This window comes from Podarcis filfolensis, assembly GCF_964270895.1.
Source record: "Podarcis filfolensis genome assembly, chromosome: 6".
Lineage (NCBI taxonomy): Eukaryota > Metazoa > Chordata > Lepidosauria > Squamata > Lacertidae > Podarcis > Podarcis filfolensis.
Genome location: NC_139609.1, coordinates 42,510,081 through 42,536,245, shown reverse-complemented (window position 1 = coordinate 42,536,245; position 26,165 = coordinate 42,510,081). Strand labels below are relative to the sequence as shown.

General features: G+C 47.5%; 1 protein-coding gene across 1 annotated transcript; it reads left to right on the top strand.

The window, feature by feature from the left end:
- The first annotated feature begins 1,168 nt into the window (after positions 1-1,168).
- Positions 1,169-26,125, top strand: PCSK9 (proprotein convertase subtilisin/kexin type 9). The gene is made up of 12 exons (XM_083619361.1): positions 1,169-2,413; positions 5,878-6,069; positions 11,198-11,321; positions 12,689-12,822; positions 15,433-15,574; positions 16,313-16,509; positions 17,843-18,026; positions 20,853-21,023; positions 21,287-21,435; positions 21,566-21,746; positions 22,933-23,114; positions 23,578-26,125. Exons 1-12 carry the CDS (start codon positions 2,216-2,218, stop codon positions 23,773-23,775), a joined length of 2,052 nt encoding a protein of 683 aa, XP_083475487.1. The 5' UTR covers positions 1,169-2,215; the 3' UTR covers positions 23,776-26,125.
- The last annotated feature ends 40 nt before the right edge of the window (positions 26,126-26,165 follow it).

Below are 26,165 nucleotides of genomic sequence, written 5' to 3'. Positions count from 1 at the left end.
AGTGGACAATGCGATGCTTCTCTGATTATGCTTTTGGCACAATGCCCTTCCAGAAAGGAAGGTTGGGACTTGTGTTCAGTGTTAGACCTACTCAGCAGCAGACCCAATGACATTAATGGGCGGGACTAACTTAGGTTTGTTCATTTCAATGGGTCTAGAACATAGTTGGCTATAATCAAAGGCTGCAGCCTTAATTAGTGTATGCGCTGCATGCTTGGTGACTCAAAGTGATGCCACTGAGTGTGCAAGGTGACATAAGGCGATATGGAAGCTCTGCCTGTGGCAGTAGCAGCTGGTGGTGTGCGGCAGAGTCACCCTCCCAGTACTGGTGGCCCAGCAGTTTACAGAAATGGGGCTGGGGAAGCGGCAAAGTTGGGCTGCATACTAGATTGGCTCTGCTGGTGCATCTGTCCAGTGCCTTTGCCCTCACCCTGACCTGCCCCATCCAAGCAAGGTGTAGAAATGTCTGTAGCGGGAGGCTGCTCCCCGTGGCTCTCTGCTGCTCCACCCCCATGTTTCGTCCTTTCTTATTTTTTTAATTGTTATCTAATCTGCTTTTATAAATGTCTGCCATGTGAGTTCATGTCAATACGGAAAGCTGCAACTAATATGAAAAGCAGAATAAGAATGTGAAAGAAAGAAAGAACAGAGATATTTGCAGGCATAATTTTACTTATTTTTATTTTAACATTATATTGCAATCTGCCTCGAACATATGCAGATGGAAAGGTGGGAGTTAAATGATGATGATGATGATGATGATGATTCATAATATTTGAACTGGGCATCATAAGGTATTCATTCTGTCTCTGTAGGCTCACCTGTATTTGACAGTGTCAAAGGCAGGATCCATAGCTCTGTGATTAGACCACATGTTGGCCTGCACAAGACTCTTAATCTCAGAGTCAATCTTGGGTTCGAACCCCATTGCAGGGGGTTGCACTGGATGGCCTTTGGGATCCCTTCCAACTCTATGAGTCTATGATTCTAAGATTACTAGGTTCAATCTGCAGGCCTTTCAGCAAAGAGGAAATCGGCTAGCAGGAGTGGGCTACATATGTGCTTTGTTTTGAGTCACTGCAGGCTAGTAGTGGGTGGAGCCAGAGTCAGAAGTGGGTGGAGCCAGAGGCAAAGGTAGGTGGCTCCATGGATGCCAGTCTGAGCCTTGTATAGCAGGCTGCGTTCAGGCATGCAAAAGTCAGGGAACCCTACAGCCCGCCGGCCTGCCTCTCCATCCAGGCAACTGAGGCAAGCAAGAAACATTCTGGCAGTTCAAGGTCACATTCCAGCCAGGCAAGGGCACTCTGTCAGCGAGAGGGGCTGTGCCCTAGTGAGGGCCCTGAGGTGGGGGATAGAGAGGTCTCTCAGCCTTTCTTTGTGTACTATGTTTATTCTAGTTCTCTTGGGAAATTAAAGCTGTACTTCCTTGGGATGGAAGTACTATCGTACCCTGAAGAAACAAGAGTCTGGGGAGTACTGTGGACATTTTTTTCCAGGTTTCCTTCAAAAAGGCTTTCCAAAGACCCATGCCACAACATGCCTATTGCTTCTCGAATTCCTTACATACACAACTGCTCCCCCTTATCCCCTTGAGACGCTTTCCTCCAATCGTGTTCACGCATAGAATATATACAGTACATTTTTCCTTCTGGAAGCTATGCAATGGAATGCGTTTGAGAAAGAAAGAAAGAAAGAAAGAAAGAAAGAAAGAAAGAAAGAAAGAAACCCACGCGAAAGTAATCCTGTAATTTGACGCCAGGAAAAGCAAAACGGGGCAGCAACTTGATCTCCAGGGATGAGAGAAACTCCAATTAATGTTTAACGAGATAGGATGGTCCGATGGGATAATAGTGGCGTGATCCGGCACATCCACGCCCCAAAAAGATTTAGAGGAGCACTTGGAAAGGCAAAGGGGAGGAGGGAAAGTCGAAGCGGCGAGAAAGAAGCGGGCGAGAGGGGGTGTGCGTGCGCGCTGTGTGTGCAAGCGAGCTGTGGGATGCGATTCCCATTTGCTGATCCTTCGCCCGGTGCAACTGCCGCCGCGCCAAGGGCAGCTCGCGCCAGCAGCCCGCTGCCTGCAGGGCCCCGACGGGTTCTAGGCTCCGCCCGCGCCGGGTTCTAGGCGTCGCGCTGCGCTCCAGAGCCGAGCCTTTCCGCGCGGCAGGTTCTTCTCGGGCTCTGCCGACTCCCGCGTTCTTCCCAAGCGGGGGACACGATGGGCGGCCGCTGCTTGCGCGCTCCGCTGCTGCTGCTGCTGTTCCTGCTGGGCGCGCTCTCTCCGGCTGCCGCCAACCTCGACGATCCGGACGAGGACGACGACGACCTGGTGGCGTCCTTCGCCTTCGAGGAGGAGAGCCAGGCCGACTTGGGGAAATACCGGAGCGGGTCCGCCGCTTTCCATCGGAGCAATAAGGTGACCGTGGCGGAGGACCAGAGGGACTCGGAAGGCTCCGGCTCCGGCTGGTGCCCTTGCCGCTTCTCTCCCCCTCGCCTTGGGCGAGCTGGAGGGGTGGCCTGGAGGTGCACCTCCCTCCTCCGAGATCTAGTTTGAGGACTCTGGTCGTTCCAGACAGGCGGGGTTTGGGGGGCAGCGAGAGCCCCTGGCTCCCGTGCAAAAGTAGCTTTACGCGCTGCAATGGGGCTTATTGATTATTTCATAAAATGTATATATGCCTCTTGACTTCCGAAAAAGTCGAAGAGATTTTTTTTTTAAAAAAAGACCTTAGGCTGCAGTTGCCCGGGAGTATAAGCTCCAGCGAATTCCGTGGGACTTCTGAAGGGATTGGCAATGTAAAGATTGCCCAAAGGACCCCATAGAGGCCCCGGGTTCGCATTGCACAGATGCTCGTTCCTTTGCTTGCGAGCAGGCAGCCCCTAAACCAGAGAGGATCTTGCCTGGCGCTGCCTTGCTCGCTGCCCTCTGGAACCCCCCCCCCGCGCCCCACCTGAAGCCGAGTGTGCATTATTGGGAAGCTTTGCGTGCCTGCTTCCAACCCCAGCATCTCCAGGCAGGACCGGGAATGGTTCTCTGCGTGAAAACCCTGGAGGGCCGCTGCCAGTCCGTGCCGGCAACACTGCGCTAGAAGGGTCTGACTCAGTTTGAGGCGGCTTCCTAAATGGGCTGTGCTTTCTTGGGCGGGAAGGAAAATAATCTCTCTGCACATTGTCTCTTTCTACATGCCCCAGGCTGCTCTCATCATTATAGTCAGCTTCACTTGTTTCTGGGCAGGGCTCTGGCATTCAGAAACATTTCCATGGGAGGATCCTAGGTTTATTTGAAGCCCTGTTTTTGTGGCACTGCTTCCCCAACCCCTTCCCCTGTCTGGAAACTTGCTTTCCCCATTTGGAAGGATACTAATGCATGCTTTGGGATTTCTGCTGCCAAATTCAGACACCCACGGTAGGTCAGGGCCTGGGATGCGCTTATAATTATCATCATTATCATCTATGAACCAAAGGCTCTTGTGGGAACAGGGACCCAATATCCCCCTCCCCTGTTATTTTGGATCTGTTCTGTTTCCTTATGAAGTCATTCCCCTATCCTCTCTTTTTTGGGGAGGGCGGTGTTGTCTCTTGAAGAAGGGACATTTGAAATGTTACGTTCAGACAGCAAGAGGAAGAGGCTTTGTGAAGCATCCATTTTAGGAAATTTGGCCAGGCACCAGTCATATACCATTGTAACGTTGGACATGCCTTAAAGGCTTCCAGGATATTTTGCAACGAATGCACACCTGTTGCATTTTGCCTTCACTCAGAACCTCCTTGTCTGCTGGAAGGTAGATCTGCCTATTAAGATCTTGTGATCTCTGGTGACATTGGAACTATTCATTTTTAAAAATGCCTGCTTTGTCTTGCATGCGAGTTGAAAAATCTGGCATTCAGGGAGCGTTTGGGAAATGCAGGGGTTGTTCTCCTGGCACTCTGCCTTATATTGTCTTTCTTTTGTCTTTGGGGCACTTCTGAGCCTTGCCTCTTTTGACTGGATGCCTTCGTGCAGTCCACCTGCCTTGCAAGCTCCAGCCATGATAGAGAATATCTGCTGCCTTGGCTTGTGCTGTGCAGGGTGCACGGCTGACCTACCTCCTCTCACTGCAAGGGAGTGTCAGAAAGAGCCAAGGTGTTCTTGCAAATTCACTTTCCTGGCTTTTAGAGGTGAAGTCTGCCCAGCGATGAACCAGGTGGTATGGTCAATACTGGAAGTCAGCACCTGGATTTCCTAGATGTGCATGCAGGTCCCCCCCCCAGCCAAAAAAAATAATGGGTCACTGGATTTTGTTTTTGGCTTCTTAAAAAAAACCCAGAACAGTGTAGGGGTGTGTGAAAAATGAAAAGAGAAAGAAACACAAATGGAGATTGCTAAAAGATGGGGGGGGCATCTATACGTGATCAACGCAGGAGATCTATAATTGGATCTCTCAGCATCTTAAGAAGCACTTATAGGTGGGGTGGGGAAATGATTTGGATCAGGATTTAGTGCTGAAAGACAGGTTTTTAAACATTTTCCCCAGTTTAAATTTCCTCTCCCCAACACTGCCACAGAGACGAGAGAAAGCACATCCAGTAATGGTTTATGTCTTCCACACTCCACAGCTAATAGCAGCTTCTGGGACGTGGAGATTTTAAATCACAGAAACAGCGCAGAGAAGAAGCTCCCCGGCCCCAATTCACTCAGCATCCAACCCTGATCCAAATCGGAGGATGTGACTGCTTTTGAGCAAAGATGTTGGGAGGTCTGATTTTGGATCTCCCATGTCCCATTCATCTCAGCCCTTGCGATTGACTAGAAGATGGGAGAATAATTTGTGCTGGATTCAGCAAGATTTGCTTCACAAAATTCCTGGTCCTTCCCCCTTTCTCATAGTTGCCTCTGATACACGGTACAGAATCAGCTTCCTTCTAAGGGGCAGATTATACATGACATGGCGATGTGTGAAACAAACTCCCAATTTATTTTTTAAAAAATAAAAAGCAGATTTTTGGTAGAGGTGTGTGACTTTGTGTTTACGCAATCCTTTCTCTGCTGATCAGTTTCCTCACTCAAAATCTATCCCTGCTCCTGCTATTTCTTACACAAAGTTCCGTACGTTTGTATCCATATCTGTGGGTGGAATTGCTAGGAGGGAGAGATTCTGAACTGGAAAAACAACCAGCACATCTTTCCTTCACTTTCAGAACCACATCAATTATTAGTTGTCGTTCACTATGCAAATAAAGATTGTGCTGCTTTATGTGTGTGCACTTAACAAGGTGTTGTTTGCTTCTTAAAGTGGCTGTGTTGAGCCAGAAAATGTTAAGTCAGAGGAGTGGTTGAGTAGAATCTGTTTCCTTTCCAGTGAGGTGTTAAATACAGTGATCCAGTAGTTAATTTTGAAGTGCAGGCCCTCTTTGTGACAGCACACCCACCCCTACCACATCTCTTCTGAGGCTATAAAGCAAAAATGATTTTTGGATAAATGCAGGGACCCCTTTCCAAGTTTTGCTTAATTTGCAGCCTGATGGAGAATTCTGGTGGACCTCACTATTTTGATTAGCCATAATAGAGGGTGGTTGATTATCTGGTCATTTTGTTTTTTAGAAAAGCTTTATTTGGTTGGCACGCAGAGGAGGCCCCCCTTAGGGGGATGTCGCTGTCATTCCTGCTATGAAATTGGTGGCGCTTTGCTCCTTCTCTGCCACACCACTGGCTCACTTCATATGCATGTCAAAAGAAGTGAGCATGCAGAAGAGGCAATGCCCAGTATGTGGGACTGAGAGCAGAATCTTGCACTTTCTTAAGGGAACCAGAGCCCCACTCTGTGCTTGCGCCACCCCCCTAGTGGGACACGCGCTTCTGCAAATCATCTACCGACTCTCTACTTCTGTTTTGTCTAAATGCAGGACTTGTGGCGCCTGCCAGGGCAATACATTGTGGTGCTTAAGGAGGAAACCCACAAATCTCAGACGTCAAGGACCGCCAAGCGCCTTCAGGCCAGAGCAGCCAGGCATGGCTACTTGACGAAAATCCTGCATATCTTTGAGGACCTGTTCCAGGGCTTTCTCGTGAAGATGAGTAGCGATGTGCTGCACATGGTAAGTCCCTCTTTCTGCATCGGGGCTGGGGAACTCGGGATCTCTCCAGACGTGGTTCGGTCCCAACCCCCGTCAGCCCCAGCCAGCATGGCTTATGGGCAGGGACAAGGAGAGTTACAGTCCATCACGGTGCTATCATAAATGTCCAGAGTGTGGAAGAAACTATTGTCAAAAGTATACTTAGAAGTTGGGAAAAGGCGGGCCCACCAGTCCTGTTATCTCCCCTCAGTTCCAAGTTAGTCTCCTATCTCCTTCTCCTGGTCCCTGACATAGCCCAGCAGTATTTACAAGCACAATAGGTACTTATTTACGTTCAGATCTTGGCATGTCTCTCATCCAAAGCTCCCCTAGCTCTACAGTTTTATCAAATGCAGCATAAAATATACGTTGTGGGGTTCCACCAGTGGAATGGGCGTTGTTGGCTCCCCACAGCTCCAGATATCTGCTCCAGAGGGTTGGAGAGATTTGGAGAGGTCTGGTTCGCCAAAAGCGGCTTAGTCCTGCTGGCCACATGACCCGAAAGCTGTACGCCGGCTCCCTCGGCCAATAAAGTGAGATGAGCACCGCAGCCCCAGAGTTCGTCATGACTGGACCTAATGGTCAGGGGTCCCTTTACCTTTAGGGGAGCCATACTGGGGGGAAAGGGGAGAAGGGGAGGACCCACGCTGCAAGTGAAAGTCTCCGCCCGCGCCATGCCAAATGCCACCCAAACCCTGGGAGGGAAGGTCTTGTAGGCCACCTAGTCGAAACCTCCCTGCTAAGGATGGAGCAAGACTATCTTGTAAAAGATGGCTGTCTAGGCTGTGTTTGAATATATTTTGTGCAATGCCATCTCAACAACAAATATAGATATTTTAAAGAAATCTGGCTAGTAAGAGCAAGGCACCATCATCCCAACAGCTGTTAACATCTGTAAAGGGGAAAAAAGGTTAAGAATTTGGCTTTTGCGGAGCAGAATCTGCTGGGATCTTTTGCTTAGTTAAAACCAGCTGCAGGTATACAGATGTTTCTTTTTCAAGTGAGATTTATTTCAGTTTCAGACTCTTCTTTTGGTGCACCAAGCAGAATGCTTAAGTGTGCAGAAGGAAAAATTCCCAAAACACTTTGGGGGGCTAATACCTGTGTATCTGTCTGCTTTTTGTTTCTGGTTTTTGTCGTCCCTACAGTTATTTTATTTTTTTAATCGTCTCTGTTGTATGAACTGTCACTAAGTCCCTGTTCCCCATTGCGTGGGGCAATGATGTGGGCCTTCTGGCAATGTGCGACTGGCTGAAATTGACCAGGATCTACTGAGTGGTGTTTGAGTTGTTTTTAGTACACAAAACTGAACAAGTACACCATGTGAATTCTGCTTGTTGTATAAATATCTCAAATTGTTTTTCCCATAACCAGTAATGGGAAGGCTGTGGGATTGTGTTGTTCTCTTGTCTTCCTGGGGCTGCGCATGGCTGCCGCTCATAGGCAGGGAGGGGGAACAAGGCCGCAGGAGCTCAACATGGCGCAGGGGCAGAAGGAGCAGCTTGGCTTCACTCTGCTCCCACACCATACTGAACGCCTCCTTCTCTCCGTGAGTGGCTGCGAAGCACAGAGTTGTGAAAAGTGGGGGTCAATGTAGGCCGCCATCCCTGTGTAGCCTTAGCAACCGGTACTGCCAGTAGGCTAACGGTAGTTGAAGTAAAATATATGTTTGGGGTAAGAATAAATAAATCAAGGTAGTGCACTTTTAAGAGCTTTGCCTGAAGAATATGCTTTAGTTGGAATGCTTGAAAGTAAGTTAAGACATCACAACTCGGCAGCATGCTGTTCCTTTATATTGTTTAAATCTTAAAGAGAACAAAAATGGAAGATACTGGAAGCAGTTAACATTCCAATATTAGTACAGTAAGTGTCCAACTTAAACTTGTGGGCATTCAGCTTTATGTGTGTGGTAAAAAAATAAAGAATTTTTTAAAGGGAGGTGGTTCTGGGGTTATATGACCTTGGCAAACCCCCCCCCTCCAATTGAATGGGATAGCTCAGGCGCTACAACATGACTCTTAATCTCAGGCTCATGGATTTGAGCCTCACATTGAGTGAAAGATTCCCTTCCAACTCTACAAGTCTGTGATTCTGTTTTCACTATATGTGACTTTGGCTTTCGGCGGTCTCCCTGGAAATAACCCTAACATAAGTTGTGGGCTTACTGTATGGCCAAAGACCTGTACACACACACACACACACACACACACACACACACACACACACAGATTCCCCCTTTGAAACCAAACAATTTGACTGGCATTGTACTCATTCCTTATGTTACTAATTTATATTATGAAACAATGCCTTTTTTAAAACGGATTTTTTTTCTGCAGAAAAATACTTAACTTGTTCACTGAATTTATTTCCTCCACAAGGAGCCCCAGGGCTTCAGATAGACATAAAATTTGAAAGCAAAGCAAAAACATTCTAAAGCAGTTTAAATATTCTAAAAAACAGTAACAAAAAACATCTAAAAGTTTTGGTTAAAAACGTTTGGTTAAAAAGCAGTTACAGTTAGAACATTCTAAAAGCAATTGCTTTACATTTAAAAGCGTTCTTCCATCCAGTGATCACAGCGTTGCCGGGAACGATATTCTTTTGCCACCAAACGATGCTTCCCAATTTCCCCAACAGCCTTTGAATGACTGTAGTGTGGTGTTTTTTCTCAGTGTGATGAGTTTGTTATGGTGATGGGAAAACCAGGTTCAGGTCTCTGCTCAGCCACAACGTTCTCTCGTTGGGCAGGAGTGCATGCTATGCTGACTTTGTGAGATTACCGCACGGCTAATGTTCTGACCTCCTTGGCAAAATACAAATAAGAAGCAACTTTCCTCTTTGTCCCCGTGGGAAGTGTTTGGGAGGTGTTTTGTGATGGCTTTCCCCCTTTCGTTCCGAGAAGGGCATATTTGCATGGACTCCCATGGCTTTTTACAGGACAACTGATAACCCAGTGGTCCTTTCCAAACATTTCATAATCTTACGATAAGGCAGGTGCCATTTGAGAAATCCAAAGTGATGCAAGACTCAGTGGAGGCAAATAGGTTTGCCTAATCACTTCCTAGCTGCTTACGATGCCAGATACGCTTCAGGCTGGTAGTTGTGTGAAAGTCTGCGAACCAGAGAACTTAAGAGCGTTGCAACGCTAAAGATGATGCCAGGTGTGCCGCTGCTTAGGGGAAATCATCCGAGGCAGAATGCAAACACTCCTGGTTTGGGTTTTCTAAAACAACTCATTGACACAGCTCTCTCTGCAGGGTTTTAGACACCCATGTGCAAGTTGCGACAGGTGCAGGGAAGAGCATCTCATGCCCTCTGTTTGGCTGTGCTTGCGGTCACAAAGGCTTGTCTGCGCACGCATAAGGGAAGTGGAAGGGAAAATATTCAGGAGTGCTCACAGATGGATGTGTGCGCATGCATGCACATACCCAAAGAGAGAATGGGCAAGAGGATTAGAATTTGTGTGGGAGCATGAGAGATTGAGATTGTGTATGCGTGTTTGGTGTATGTTTGTGGGGGACAGCGACCACAGAGTTAGCCTGCAGCAAGGAGATTCTCCCATAGTCTGTCAGTGGTGTGCTTCCTGCATGCAGTAGATATTTACCAACAAAGGCCTCAAGCGCTGAGTGCACACAGGAGAATTTGTGACTTGCCGCTACAACAGTTTGAGCTGCTTTGAGAAAAAGAGGCTGGAAATGCTCCCTAAATGGTGGCAAAGGGGAAATTAGCAAATGTGAGCTAGAAGTCAGATGGTGGAAGGAATTTTGTCAGACATTGGTTATTAGAGTTATCCAGAATTGGAGTTATTAGAGTTATCCAGCTGTTAGAGTTATCCAGAATTGGAGGAGTATGTCTTTTTCCATTTGTTAAGTACCTGCCGTAATGCTGAGTTCGATAATAGCTGCATAACTTTATCAACAACACTAATGGTAATGACAAGAAAATTAAAAACAAAGCTATCAGAGATTATAAAATCAGAGAATTGTAGAGCTGGGACCCCCCAAGGTCATCTAGTTCCGCTCCCTGCAATGCAGGAATCTTTTTGCCCAATGAAGGGAATGGGCTTACAAAAACAGTTACGGGAGCAAGTGACGTTGCTGGATGTCAGGCGTAGTTGAATGCATTTATGAAACAGAAGCCTGCACAATTTTGTAAGAAGGACATGTTGTGCATAGAGAAGAAGAGAAGTCTTTGGTCTCTGTCCTGCCATCTTTCTGGGTCTGAAGGGATTGGAGTCCAGCAACGTCTGGAGGGCCAAAGATCCACCAGTCCTGCTCTCAGCCCCTCCACCTTGCCTGCTGCACTCCTATCCTTACCACCACCAGCCTGTTCATTTTCCTCTCTCATCCCTACCCTTGCCCTAAATCTCCCACACCTTGCCACCCTGCTAGGCTTCCTCATTCCAGCGTGTCTCTTTAGCTTCCTAAGTACCAGCCAGACTGGCTTCTGATACCTGCAGGGAAGGAAGGCTCTGCTTGTGCTTCTGAATGAATATGGAACAAGGTTGGATGGGCAGGTCACCACACAAGGCAGGGCCTTCTCAGTGGTGACACCCCAGTTCTGTTGAGATCAATTTGAGCCGCACTCACGGCTCCTCCAGTTCACCTGTTAAGCATTCATCCTGATTTGCTTGCACAAGGTTTACACAGAGGTTAGATTGTATCCAGTCTTTATTGAGCGTTCGTCCTGATCTGTTTGAGCCACCATCTGCATGTTAATCCTCTGTTGACCTACTTTTCGGTGCATTTCCCTGTCACTTTTGAAACCAGTTTCTTTTTAAAAGTGGATTTGTTGCTCCAGGGCACTAATTGTATAAATCTGAATTTCCAGATGCTCTCTCATTGGTGGGGAGGAGCCGCAGGGAGAAGAGGAAATTACACAAATGGCCTCTCTCCACATTCCGTTTGATTTTGGACTCCACCTCCCATTAGCCCCAGCCAACATGGCCACTGCTCAGGGTGATGGGAGTTGTAGTCCAACAACATCTGAAGGCCCACAGATCCCCCATTCCTGTTATATGCTCTGTATACTTTTAGGAGAAGAGTAGGATGATGGCGATGATATTTCTTGCGTGACTTGCACAGTTCTTCCCGTGTCATCTTTTGTGCAGGCTTTGAGACTACCGCATGTGGATTATATAGAAGAGGACTCCTATGTGTTTGCTCAGAGCATTCCCTGGAACCTTGGCCGGATTGTCCCTGTGCAAGACGGATCTACTGAGTATAATCCTCCCAGTAGGTGATATTCCCATTCAACCATGTGTGCATGAGATCTATGGAGTCAACAACAAAATCCTATGCGGAGGGATGGCGCTACCTATCACTGATTGCTTGGTCTGCCACTATGTGGTTCACATGGTACTGCATTCCATGGGTGTGGGGCCACCACCAATAAGGCCCTATTTCACATGTTTGCTGCCCTTACAGCCCTATTTGGGCCTGAGACCGTCACATGACAATAGCGAGACCAGCTCCGGATCCAGTGGATCTCAGGCTGGCTTAGTCCTGCCCCTCTTTTCCCCAGGAGCACTCCATCTGGGGGCTTTCTGCTGGTGAATAACTTGCCAGCATGCCTCTCATCCCCATGCTTGGCAGCTGATGCAGAGCTGGGCTGAGCCAGTGGAGATGAGCAGAGGAACAGACTTGCTGAATCCACCCACCCAATCCAGCTTGGTGTGAGGGTTGCTTTGAATTGCTCTGCATGTATATACACACATGTCGTCTTTTTGCAACATAGTTTTTATTCGTTTCCTTCTCTAAACTGTTCAACATGATTGCATTGGGATGCATCTTTGTTTACTTTAGAGCATATGACATGCAACAATTACATGAAATTTAAAATGGAAATAAAACAACCATAAGTACTCAGATAAACGTTTCTGAATCTATTAACAAAGTTGTGTCAAAATGGAGACCTTCGGGTGACAAACAACTAATAAGTTTAATAAATGAATGAAATGAGTGTTTGTGCCAAAATGATTACCATTGTTGCAGATATGAAATTTTATATATAGTAAAGTGCATTGATTGCTTCGATGGGTGACCAAAAGTAAAAGGTATTTTGTATCAATAACAATTAGAATTTATAGGAAGGGAGGAGGAAGCGGGAAGGGGGAGAAATTGAAACATGTACTTCATTATACACATGTTTCTGATTAAAACAAAATTTAACAATAAGCAGAGTGGATTTTCTGAATATCTCTTTTTGTTTTCTGTTAAAATCACTAGATGGTTAAATGCTGAGACTTCAAATAATTACTGGATAGGCTACTTCACTTTTTAAATAGCGAAGTAGACTGGCTCACCCTCACCCCAATTTCCGCTTTCCGAAGATCGCAAATCTGGCCTTAACGACACAGAAGCAGAGCAACCAACTCACTTGTATTGCCTTTGATCACCAGAATAGAAGGGATAATCGTGTTAAGTCCAATCTTCCATTTCCTTCCCTGCCTGCTCCGTACAAGACAAAATTGGAGCAGCTCCCTTTATAAATTGCTTGCGCAAGATAAATCTCATTGTATATTGGCATGCTGGGATGCTGCGTTGAGAGCAATGCCTTCACTGCCTCTTGGCGTCACTGACTGACTGTCTCCTCTTTTTAGACAGAGGCGACCTGGTTGAAGTTTATCTGCTGGACACTGGGGTCCAGAGCAACCACCGAGAGATCGAGGGCAGAGTGTTCATGACTGAATTTGAGAGTGTCCCAGAAGAAGATGGCACTCGCTTCCACCGACAGGTACGCCAGCTCTGCTTCACGAGCAATGACAACTTTCTTGCCACCTTCCCCTTTTACCAGTGACATTGCTAGAACCCAACGTTTATTATGATGGCTCAACCCTGAAACCTTTAGTCCTTGGAAGAGATTTGTGGGATTAAGCACCAGTTACGGTGTTTCTGTGGGAGCAGCATGTGTAATTCAATTCATTTTCTTCAGGCCCACTTCTTCCTTATGTTGTAAAGGGATGCTCACAACTGTACCGCTGGGAAGTGGGTACGTTCTTAACAGACACTCACCATTGTGGGTGCTGATTGTGCTTCTGCGCATCCCAGTGAGATGCCATTTGTGGACTGCAGCCAGATTCTCTCTGACCAAGATGTTGGAGTCCTAGTCTTCCCATTGGGTCTCTTCCTCTCCTCCAGGCCGGAATGGCCTCTTAAGCTGGTTTCAAATATGTACATTGCATGGAGATTTCCAGATTGAACGGCACAATTGCGGTGGAAATCTATGCACGTGCTCAGTGCCATCTTAAGAGGTCTAAAGCCAGTGAGATAGGGTCCAGGGCAGCATTTTTCAAATAAAATTGAACCAAAAATTTCATACCAACTAATTTTTGCGCTGCAGTTTGACACCTGAAGCTGGGCTTTCATCCTGCCTCTGTGGGTTGAATTGAGGGGAAAGCCCACAGAAGGAGTCTGGTGGAAGCTGATTTTTCAACCCTGATGGCCTCCACCCCAGAAAAGCCACTCCTTTGGGTTGGGGTACCTTGTTGAATGGGGTGGGATGTGAGGAGGAGGATGATGATGATGATGATGATGATGATGATGATGATAATAATAATAATAATAATAATAATAATAATATATTATTTATACCCCTCCCATTTGGCTAGGTTTCCCCAGCCACTCTGGGCGGCTTCCAACAAAGTATTAAAATACAGTGGTCTGTTAAACATTAAAAGCTTCCCTAAACAGGGCTGCCTTCAGATGTCTTCTAAAAGTCTGGAAGTTGTTCTTCTCTTTGAGATCTGGTGGGAGGGCGTTCCACAGGGCGGGTGCCACTACCGAGAAGGCCCTCTGCCTGGTTCCCTGTAACTTGGCTTCTCTCAGTGAGGGAACTGCCAGAAGGCCCTCGGTGCTGGAACTCAGTGTCCGGGCTGAATGATGGGGGTGGAGACGCTCCTTCAGGTGTCGTGGGCTCAGGAGGAAGGAGCCAGTCCTCGCAAATTGAGCAGAAGCACCTTACAGGAGCTACCTCCACCTGACTTCTGAGGATCCTCCCTTAGCCCTTTATACCAGAGCCTACTCCATTGAGCAGGGTCCCCTTTCTCTAGGGAGAGGTTTTGGGGGAGGGGCTGTCAAAAGGTGGGCAGAGTGTGAAAGCCAGCTTCAGGCAGTCCCCTTCTTCAGGCTTCCCCCTTGAGCCAACCCCATGGATTCTTCAGTCACAGTGAGGCTTTTGTTCAGGCATTATCAATCAACGTTTTTGTGCTTTGCTGAGTTATTGTCGCCTCTGAAAGGCCCCATGTGCTCGTCATGCTTTCTCCGTGTATGTATGGCAGGGGAGGCCCCGTAACATTCGTGACTTGCTTTTTAACATGAGCTGCCATGCCGACAACTTGTTCCGTTGCTGAATTCCTCATAAAAACGTGTTACTGCGTTTGGCGGCACCACTGGGATGGTGTTTTCTTGAAGCGGGAAGTGTCAGTTGAGCAAGTAGGCCAGAGGCAGTTCAGTTGCTTTTTATCTGTAATGACAATCTCTCCTTATGTGAAGGATCAAGGGGCTTCCAGCCTCTCATATTTGTGGCACAACCTGGGTCTGCTTAAAACCCCTAATATTTTTCTCAACCTCTGCAGCCCCCCTCTCGATTTAGCATGTTAGTAATGGGGAGGGAGAGCAGTCAGCTCTTCACAAGATGAGGGAAAATGGTTTGGTTGTTTTTGCCTAGCGAAGGGGTGAATAATGGGGCCTTTGGACAGCATAGCATTTCAAGATAGCTTTGAAAGGATGAAATTATGGCTCCAGTCATGCCTACCCTTTTACACTGGGAGCATTTATTCCTCTCTCTCTGCCCCTTCCAATAATGGTAGCATTTAATCAATTCCCGTCCTGAATTATGTCTTCACATCACCCTGACATTCTACTGTTGCTCTTTTTCCAAATACAGTGGTACCTTGGGTTAAATATGCTTCAGGTTACAGACGCTTCAAGTTACAGACTCTGCTGACCCAGAAATAGTACCTCGGGTTAAGAAGTTTGCTTCAGGATAAGAACAGAAATTGCGCGGTGGCAGCGGGAGGCCCCATTAGCTAAAGTGGTACCTCAGGTTACGAACAGTTTCAGGTTAAGAACGGACCTCCGGAACGAATTAAGTTCTTAACCCGAGGTACCACTGTAGTTTTCAGTAAAAATTAATTTAGAATTCTGTAATATAATTCAGCACTTCACATTCTTTAGGTTCCTCTTTTTCCTCCTGTCTGTCGAAGGCAACAGAACCACCTGGTTCTTTAGCCACGCTGAGGCCGCAGGGTGGTTTTGAACCCGACGGCGTGAAGGATTGCCATTCCTGGTGTGCGTGAGGGGGCAGAAACAGGTGATAAATGGCGAACTTTATGCTTTGTGGCAGGCCAGCAAGTGTGACAGCCACGGGACCCACATGGCTGGCGTTGTGAGCGGGAGGGATGCCGGCATCGCCAAAGGAGCCAGCGTGAGCAGCCTCCGAGTGCTCAACTGCCAGGGGAAGGGCACTGTGAGTGGCACTCTGATGGGTGAGTAAGCAGCAGCTGTTCGCCAAGGGGGAGCGGAACTCTGGAGTCCAATCTGTCAAATCCCAGCCAGACTTTGGATGTTGCTGATCCACCACCGCCTGGGGGAGGAGCCTATTGGGTTGAATGGACTTAGAAATCCCTTCCAGTTCTTATGAACTCAGCTCTTGCTTTGTTTGGCACCCGGGCAGGTTTAAAAACAAAAGGGGGAGAGAGAGAGAATGCGGTCAAAATCTAATTTATATTGAGAGAGGGAGCTTATTTTGTGGTTTCATATTTGAGGACCCCAAAGGAGAAATACTTCAGAATTTAGTGGAAGTTTCTTGGACGTATGTTGACCTCCACAGCCCACTTCAATGGGTGCATGGACCTGTCAGCTGGACTCTAGCCCAAAAAAGTTTCTGCCATAACCAATGTTTGTCTTTCAAGTCCCACAAAAGTCTTCTTGGTTTTTTTTTGTTTTGTACTATCACAGGCTAACCCTTTTGTCCATTGCACTTGCATGGTTCCTAACTTTAAAACAAACAAGATGTTTCTCCTTCCTTTTCTCCTTTCTTTTCTGCATAGTAGGACAGATGTGTGTACAAAAAGCTGCTTTCCCTCTTTCACATGTGCTCTACTGGTTTGTCTCCCCAGCTCTGAAACAGGGCAAAGCACACACTGTGGAAAGACGGGCCTTGTGCCCTCTCTTTTGAGCAAGATATACACTCAGCTGTCTGCTTCCCTTTTTTCACACGACAGGATTGGAGTTCATTAAGAAGACCCTGGATGTCCAGCCCTACAGCCCTCTGGTTGTCTTGCTTCCCTTGGCTGGTGGTTATAGCCACATCCTGAACACGGCCTGTCGCCTGATGGTCCGGATGGGGGTGGTGATAATCGCTGCAGCGGGCAACTACAAGGAAGATGCTTGCTTGTATTCACCGGCATCAGAACCAGAGGTAAATGAGAGGGTTAGCTTGCTCCCTTGTTCTAGGCCCGTAGTAAAGTAGCCCAGTAATTATTTGTGCCCCAAGGAAGCTTCCGGATTACCTCATCACGGGTACATCTTTCACATGGTTGTAAACACAGCGCTCTTCCATTGAGACAGTTTGCCACACGGAACTGCCACTCATCCACTGTGTGGTTGCCAGGTACTGACTGGTGCACACACCTGGGCTAGCCTACCTGCCATTTGATGGGATATCAGCACTCCAGGGCAAGGCATGGAAAGATGGGTGACTGCTGCCACCTGCATCCTCCAAACCAAGGACTGGGCAGCTTACGGATGGAGAAAGATTCAGTTGCTGCCCCAGAGCATGTTGTGGATATCTTGGCCAAGCCACACATTCCTTTCTGCAACTACATTGACTCCAGATGTAAAGAGGGGGAGGCTGGCACTTAGCCTTGTGGGACGTGATTCTCAGAGGAGGGTTTATACCACAGCCCACTTACAGAGTTGGCTGAAGAGGAAGCCATTAAAAACACACACACTAATATTTTCTGGAGTCTCTGGTCACACCCACATCATCCTATAGCACTACTATACCACTTGATGATAACAGTCGTGGAAAATCCTGGAAACTTGTTCGGGTGCTGGGAGTTGTAGCTCTGTGAGGTCAGTACCCTTCACAAGCCACAGTTCGCAGGATTCTTTGGGGGAAGCCACAACTGTTGAAGCGGCGTAAGAATGCTCTAAACCAGAGGTTGGCAATCTAAGGCCCATGGGCCGGAAGCGACCCATGAGCCGCCACCAAACCAAGCCGCACACTCGGCAAGTCCCTGTGCGCTGTGCTAAACCGGAGCAGCGCAGCGTGGGGACTCTTCCACAGCACCGGAAATCACTTCTGTGCATGCCCAGATGCTGAAAAGTGCTTCTGCACAGACGTGATTTCCGGCGTGGTGCTGCGCCAGCCCAGCTCACGGAGGATCTTGCGGGAGTGATCTGGCCTATGCCCGGTAAGCCTGGCAACCCCTGCTCTAAATGCCTGGGGTGGACAGGACCTCTTCCAGGTGTTTCTGGGTGTTTTCCCATCGACGCTGCACCCTGTGCTTGTGCTGTTTAAATATACACTAGAGTTTAAACGTAGGTTTGACAGTGGAACTAATTACTCAGGCAGGTTGGCAGTGGGATGTCTCTTGCAGAGGCTGGACAGTCCATCTGCTGGATGTTTCCTGCATTGAGTAGAGGATTGGATTTGATGGCTTCTGCCATCTAAGACCCTCTGCACCTCTAGGAGTTTGCCTTTCTTCTATGCTCCACACCACCCATGATTAGGTCTCGTGTCGTCATAGGTTATCACAGTGGGGGCCACCAATGTTCAGGACCAGCCTGCTTCCATGGGCTCCTTGGGGACCAACTTTGGCCGTTGTGTGGACGTTTTCGCCCCCGGAGACGATATCATCGGTGCCTCCAGCGACTGCACGACTTGCTTCACCTCACAGAGTGGGACATCCCAAGCAGCTGCGCATGTGGCAGGTAAAAACCTTACGGCAGAATTTGTGTGACTGCTGCTTGGCTCCCAGCGGGGTCGAACTCACGGAATCTCTCTGTGTCTCTAGTCACACCCACACCAAACATTTAAAGCACATGGCTTCCCCCCAAGGAATCGTCTGAACTGTAGTTTGTCAAGGATGCTGGGAATTCTAGCTCTGTGTGAGAGGTGAACCGTAGTTCCTATAATTTTTTTGTCTGGTAGTTGTTTTTCTCTTTGGCATCTGGTGGGAGGGTGCCACTACCAGGAAGGCCCTCTGCCAGTGCCCTGGATGTAATGTGCCCGCTGGATTCATCTCACATTTGGCAGTAGTGTGAAAGGGACCCCATGTACATAGGGCTTACCTTTATCACGAGATAGTGGGAGGGCAACCTTGTTACTCATACTCAGTCTCTCAGCTGCCTTTGAAAAGGTTGGCCATGGTCTCCTAGATAGACTGATTGGGGTGTGTGTGTGTGTGTGTGTGTTGGAGGCTCTATATTGCAGTGGTTCTGTTCTTCCTGTGTGTTCAAGCCTGGAAAGTAACATCAGGGGAAGTGCTTTTTGGCCTGGTCCTAATGCTATGGAGCTCAATAGGGCGCCATTTTGTTCCCAATGCTATTTATCATCTATATGAAGCCGTTGGGGGAGTACTCATTAGGGGTTTTGGAGCATGCTGCCGCCAGTATGTTGACAGCTCTGTTTCTTCATAACATCTAAAAACAGGAGGGGCTGTGCAAGCCCTGGACTGGCGCCTCAATGCAATGGTGGACTTGATGAGGGCTGATGAACTAAATTTGAACCCTGGGAAGACATGGTGGATAGGTGGTTCCATGTCTGGAAGATAGGGCCGTTGCCTATTATGGTTGGGATTGCACTCTAAAGGAGCAGGTACACAGCTTGGGGGTTCTCCCAAGTATGTATTTGTCATTTCAAACCTGTTAGAGCACGGGTTCTGAAACTTAGGTCTCCGGCTGGTTTTGGACTACAGCTCCCATCATCCCTGGCCACTGCTCCTACTAGCTAGGGTTGATGGGAGTTGTAGTCCAAAAACAGCCGGAGACCCAAGTTTCAGAAACCCTGCATTAGAGGATACATCTTTGTGTTATTACAGCCTCTGTAACGAGAGAGGAAAACCGGGATATAAATTTCCTAAATAATAAATGAGTGAGTGACCTCTGTGGTTATTTTACCGGCCACTGTAGTTCACGAATTGGTAATCTCGAGACTGCATTTCTGCAATATGCTGCATGTAGGACTGCCCTTGGGCCTAAGTCCAGAAATTCCTGCTGGTGCAGAATGGAGGCAGATGGCCGACTGCATGTGACACCTCTGCTAAAACATCTGCATTGGCTGCCCACATGCTTCCAGGCATGTTACAGAGAGGCCTGACTGGACTCAGCTGGAAGCTGAGCATGCCGTGTTGCTGGTCCCATCCTGTGGAACACTCCTCAAGCTGGTTAGGCAAGCGCCATGGCTTTCAAATTTTGAAGACCTGTGCATCTGCTTAATTTTTTGGGTTGTTAGCCATTTTCATGATTATTTTGAAATGGTTTTTAATGGTGTTTCATATTGCATGGTGGACATTTTGTTGTACATCAGCCTGATATTTTACGAGATGGGTGGCAGCATATAAATATTTTGATAAATAACAAGTAAGCAGCTGGGAAGCTGCCCTGTGGCCCATCAGATCCTCAGTGTCTGAAAGCTGTGGCCTTGGCAGGGCACATCCATGTGAAATGACAGCCTGACCTTTACGCCACAGAATATTTTCCCGGCGTGTGCACATGCGCATGCTCTCGCCCTCCCCCGCTCCTCAGGCTCATTTGGCAGCTTTGTGCGGATGCAGCTGGGAATGCCAGCGTGTGTGTCATGGTCTGATAGTGACATGCCTCGTGGGCTGCTGCGCCGAAGGCTGAATGCATCGAAGAGTTAACTGCTGCCAACACATTTCCTTACTAAATGGTTCTGTGCATCCTGGAGGGTGCCTGTGGCGAGTGTAAAAACAGATATTTTTAAGAAATGAAATATGCAGCTTGAAGGGAAGAAAAGGAAAAGGCATTTACTTAATGCAGAAACAACTCCTCCGATTAGGCTATACTGGAGGAAAGGAGTTCCAGACGGCTGAATAATTTGTATTCTGAATTATCGGCAGAAGTAAATGCCCAAGAACAAAGCAATTTGCAGATTAGAAGGTAGTTCTTGCTGTTTGCTTTATCCTGACCAAGACCACCTGGGTGTGTGCACCATTCCGTTCCATGGAGAAACTGGCTGTTCCATCCATTGAAGTGAATGGGGAAGCTCTTTAGAGTAAAGCAGTGCACCCATCAGAGAACCCCTCTGCCCACAGTGAACGTATGTGTTGGGCCAAGTATCTTCTGTGGGGCCTTTCTAAAAAAGCAGACATTTGCCTGCGTTTGCCTCTTGTTCTCTCTCTTTGGCAAGAGCATCAGACTCAGTTAAGTAGCCTGGATGTAAAATAGACTACGGGGTACAATCCAGCCAAAGTTAAGCACTTTTATGTCTCATTGAGTTCAATGGGAGAGATTCAAGCACGTGCCCAAGTGAGTGGAAGAGCAACACAACTGGATCCAGCCCCCTCACTTCTTACCAAACAGCTGATCAACTGTTAATGATTAAGTGAATTCCATCTAAACAGCTGCACAGAGAGCCAAAATACTGAGCTGTTAATTTCACAGCACACAAACATAATTCTATGATAACAGAAAGCAGAAAAAAATAATCTAGTTACACACACACACACACACACACACACACACACACACACAGCCGCTGTCAAATAATGCAGAGTAATATGCACGTTTCCATAGGAATTGCAGCCATGCTTCTGAACTCCAACCCTAACCTGTCCATCTCCGAGTTGAGGCAGAAGCTGATCCACTTCTCCAGAAAAAACCTCATCAATGAGGCTTGGTTTCCAGAAGACCAGAGGCTACTAACTCCAAACAGGGTAGCTGGGCTTCCCTCCAAACTGGTAGCAGGTGAGTGATCCTTCTTCTCGTTGGCTTCATGCTTTAGTAGAAGAGCTTTGACAGGCCATGACAAGGGTCCATTTGACGTTCCCCTCCCCCCGCCTTCCAAAATGCCACTTTTCCAGCTCAACTTTTGAGTGGTTCCCAATCACCTCCCTGTGATGGGTCTCGTGAATGCGTGTGTGTTCTCCAGTTGGCTGGACCAGGGAAAGAGCTGCACTCTGTGGGGCACTGCTAGGCACCTCTAATGGCCACGAGCCACTTCCTTTCAGATGAGCAGCTGTACTGTCGTTCCGTGTGGTCTTCCCTCTCGGGGTCAACCAGCAAGTCGATAGCTGCCGCCCGCTGCAACAGCAACGAAGAAATGTTCAGCTGCTCAAGCTTATCGAAGAATGGCAAGCGGCGAGGCGAGCGCATGGAGGTGATGTTCTGTGGGGGGCGAGGCTACGTTTTGGAGTTGCCGTTTTACATGCAGACACAAGCTTTTCAGTGGGTTACGAAGGCTGGCTGGCACTTCCCTGTGTCTCACTGCTGTGCTTTCCAAATTCCAGGATTACGGAGGCAAGAAGGAGTGCGTGGCTCATAATCGATTTGGGGGCCAAGGCGTCTATGCCATTGCCAGGTGCTGCATTTGGCCCAAAGCCGACTGCCAGGTTCATGCCCACTCGCAGACTGCAGAGGGCACGGCACTGCAGAGTGTCAGCTGCACCAGGGATGGCCATGTATTGACAGGTATGTGATGACAGCTATGATGGATGCAATCCATATTGTCGTGCCAAAGCATCTTTCCCACGTGGGCTCTGTGTTGCCAAGGAAGGTTCTGTGCAGGGAAGAGGACTCCCTTACCGGACCCAGACTTATGTGGCCAATAATGTGTTGTGGCACACTTGCAGATCTTATAGTTTGATGCAGCCCCAGCCCCATCAGCATTGCACTGTGTGGGTTGGGATGGGCTTTCCCACCTGCCATCTTGGGACCACTGTGCGACATTTGCAAGCAACTCTTTCTGAGCTTGCATAGTTTGCCCAATTAATAACTACCGGTAATGAAAATGGAACAGTTTGTAAGTACAGTCGTACCTTGGATCTCAAACACCTTGGTACTTGGACATTTTGGCTCCCGAATGCTGCAAACCTGGAAGTGAGTGTTCCAGTTTGCGAACTGGAACGTCCGACGGGGCTTCTGATTGGCTGCAGGAGCTTCCTGCAGCTAATCAGAAGCACCACTGAGGTTTCCGAACGTTTTGGAAGTTGAACGGACTTCCGGAATGGATTCCATTCGACTTCCAAGGTACAACTGTATTTGCACTTGGGGAATTCTTCAAAGCTGGATAGAATTTATTTGGAAATTGACTAACACCTTTCTCTAAACTCACACAAGCAGAGTTTATTTTTTTTAAAGCAGCGGGAAAGTCAAGTACTGGTCAAGGATCCTTAAAACAGCATGTAAACCTATCGCATGGTCATGGCAACATCCACACACATTGCTTATGCATGCACAATGCCCATGAGCAGTACAGGGCATGCACACCCAAGTGGGCAAAACAGCTTGTGGAAACAGGCCTTTCAGTAGGTCTGAACAGACAAGGCTGTATCCCACACTACTGCTTGGTCTTTTCAAGGACAGCAAATTGGGTGATTTGGGTTTATATTTGGGTTCTTGCAAACGACAACATGTGGTAGGATGATGATGTGAAATTGGAGTGGGTGGGGACAGACAAGCGGGATGTGATGCTGATGCAGAAACCTCTTCCATACCCCAGCTAATTTCTGACCTGCAATATAAACCAAAGCAAACAGAACAACAAAAATGGAGATTCCCAATGTGAACATTCCAAATCAACTTGTACCCATGATTGCATTCATCTACACACACCCGTGTCACTGAGCATATACCCTAATATGATCTAAACTGGCAGGTTGCAGCTCTCATTCTCTGGCTGGAGATTTCAGTGACAGCATCAGACCTGAACTGGGGACAGAAAGCCATCGTGACCAGTGTGTTGGCCAGGCAGGTGCAACCGTGCATGCTTCCTGCTGCCATGCGCCCAGCCTAGAGTGCAAGGTGCAGGAATACTCTTCTCTGGAGTACACAGCAAAGGTATGTGGGTGTCGTTCCTTTAGGGCATGAGTCACCAACCATTGTGGGTCCATGGGCTCATTTGCAACCTGGAGAAGCATGCACCCCACATCTTACTCTGCTGGCTATGACAGACAGCTTCTTTTCAAGCCTAGCTTCAACCTCTGAAAGAGTTTAATCACTTTTGGGCCTCAAGTGGAGGCCACTTGCCATATGATTACTGGAATTTGCTCCATGCCCAAGCTGACTAAGAGACCACGAGACCCTTCTGCACAATGATCTTGTGGTCTTTTAGCTGCAAGTCCATTTCTTTGGGCAGGGATACTTGAACCAGGTGCAGTGGCAGCAGGGTTGTGGGATTCTCTGTATAAGAGGCTGCAAGGGAGAATGAATAGACTTATTTGGGGATGCCACCTTTGGGGCTGCCTTATCTAGAGGTTTTCATCTTTGTCGGTGTTGACTAACCTTGCCTTCTCCATCACAGGTGATGGTGACTTGCGATGATGGCTGGACTTTGACAGGATGCAGTGCCCAGTCCCATGGCCCCAACACACTTGGGGCGTATTCTGTGGACAACACGTGTGTCGTCCTGAGCAGCCCAAGGGGCAAAGGAGCAGCAGCTCTGGCCATCTGCTGCAGAAAGAGACTCTTGGAAGATAAGCATGGTTCCAATTATAAGTGACAGACCTGTTCCCACCCCACCCTTTACTATCTATCCCTGGAACTACTGTGTTAAGACCACACCCCCATAACATCACCCTAGTGAAGATGTTCTTCCAGGTGGGACTCTAGAAAGCATTTGGGGTGACCTTAGTAGAATGCTCTGAGTTTACCAGTTTGCCAATAGTACCACCATTTTCACTATGGGGAGATGGTTCTAGTGATGCCCTCTCAGTAATACCAATTGAGATGCATCCACAGAATGATGTTGACAGTAGGTTAGTCAATACTTCCCCTATCTGCCTTTTATATGTATGGCCAGCCACTTCCAGCCCTTTAGGATGTGTGACAGCATCGGCTCCTTCCAAGTTTCTTCTTGTCCCAAAACTGCAGGGTAGCCAACCATACTCCTTATTGATGTGAACCACCCAGAGTGGTTTCATGAAAACAGCATGGATTGGGCAGTGCTCTGGGCTCAAAGTGACATTAATGCACATACATGCATTCACTTAATGTGTTTGACTTCTATGATTTTTGAAGAACTGTTCAGTATTTCTTCAAAAGCTGGGGATAAAGAAGAAGAATGGGAGCTTTGGAGCGGACAACAGGTTTTTGTGGGACCTCAACCCCTTCATGGTGTCTGAGGTATAACCAGCAACTCTCCTTTTGCAGTAATTAGCAGCTTTTGAACTAAATGTTGAGTATCCCCCTTAAGACATTTAATCTGGTAGCTGAAGCAGGATTTTGGATGGATATAATCAACTAAGTAACTGCATGAGAGCTTATGCAGTGGGACTGCCCCTCCTCCATATGTGCCCTGTGGTGCCCCCAAATCTACTGCAGAGGGCTGAGGGAACTCTCAGAAGAGGTATAGGGTGCGGGGCATGGGGGAAAGAAGGGCCCATTATGCAAACGGAAGCTGTTCCACTCGCGCAATGTTTCCTACGACTCCATGTCGTGCATTGTATGCTCAGCTTCTCCCCCTCAAAGGGGTCATTCCTTGTTTTAAAAAACCATTTACTATGTTAAGTAGCATTGCACCTATCAGGCCAGTCTTGTTTTGTAAACGTTTTGTTTTCACCTTCTCTCCCCAGCAAACATGGTTAGCAAGGTTACTTGTCCAAGACAGAGTAGGAAAATAAGGTTAGTCCAGAATCCCCTCTGCTGGGATTCTTAAGCCATAGCCTTTTACAGGAGGGAAGGGGAGCCTGTGGTCCTCCAGTTGTTGCTGGACCTACAACCCCCATCCTTCCTGACCACTGGCCATGCAACTGGGGAGTCTTGGGAGGTCCACAGGTCCCCCACCCCTGCCTAAGCACAGAGAAAAAGTTCCAGTGCCTAAAAATTCTCTCCTGTGTTAAGGCTGAGGGATCTCAGTATCTTGCTGTGGTTTAGCAAAGATTGGGGGAGTCGTCATGCCCATGGAGGGGCAGCATTCAGCTCATACAAACACACCCCTGCATTCCTTCAATATTTCAAGTTCTAAAGTGCCTTACAGACCCCATTTGCAATAATTAACAGAGAGCCTTGCAAATTTAAAACCCTCCTCCCTGAAAACAGGGAGTGGTCAGGATGACTTCTGATGCTGCCTTCTAACCTAGAAATGCCCCATCTACAAGGGCTGTTTACTGTGATCCCATGTCAAGGCGGCCATATTTAATTGGCCACTGTTGCCCCTACCTGTAATTGCGGAAGGCACTGCAAAAGTCATCAGCCGAGGTAGAGGGAACAGTTCAGATTTCATTGTTGGCCTCCAAGAATACGACTGAGTTGTTGAAGAACATTTTTTTAGATAAAAGTACCCAAAGCACTTAAGATTCAGGAGACCATGAACTATTATTGGCCATAAACCAGACATGAGATACTGTGAAGTCAAGCACACTGTCAGCAATTTAGGCCAAATAGTTTGGTTTACTGATAAAGCACTTGGTAGCTACAATTTTAATTTTTGTTTTAAGCAGGCACAAGTCCTTCCCTCCTTTGGGTTTTTAGTCAAGTTTCCCAACTGCTTACATAATCAAAACTTTATCTGTTGATGTATGTTGAAATAGTATGTTAAAAATACTCTGACAGACCAATCCTTCCCTGTTTTCTCAGAAGTGAGGCTTACTTTCCAGGTAAGTCTGCATAGGGCTGCAGTCTAAACAGCTTTTTCATGAGTAATGTAGACAGCATGTTATACTTTGTAAGTGTTTTTGAACTAACACACATATTAACTACTGTAATTGATAGGTGCTTAATGTAAAGAAAAGCTTTCCTCGTGCTGTGGGTTTTACATTTTTATCTGGAAACTATTTATTCTGTTTTATATAAAACATTTTATAATGCCATCTTTTTTTGGAATAAAGTTTCATATGAATTTTCTTGGGAACGCATAACTGTGTAGCCTCCGCTTAAGCAGAATATTAACTA

Coding starts and splice junctions, on each gene's coding strand:
- PCSK9 (XM_083619361.1), top strand. CDS start 2,216: ATGGGCGGCCGCTGCTTGCGCGCTCCGCTGCTGCTGCTGCTGTTCCTG. Junction 2,414..5,877: donor CTTTCCATCGGAGCAATAAG/GTGACCGTGGCG, acceptor GTCTAAATGCAG/GACTTGTGGCGCCTGCCAGG. Junction 15,575..16,312: donor TGTGAGTGGCACTCTGATGG/GTGAGTAAGCAG, acceptor TTCACACGACAG/GATTGGAGTTCATTAAGAAG.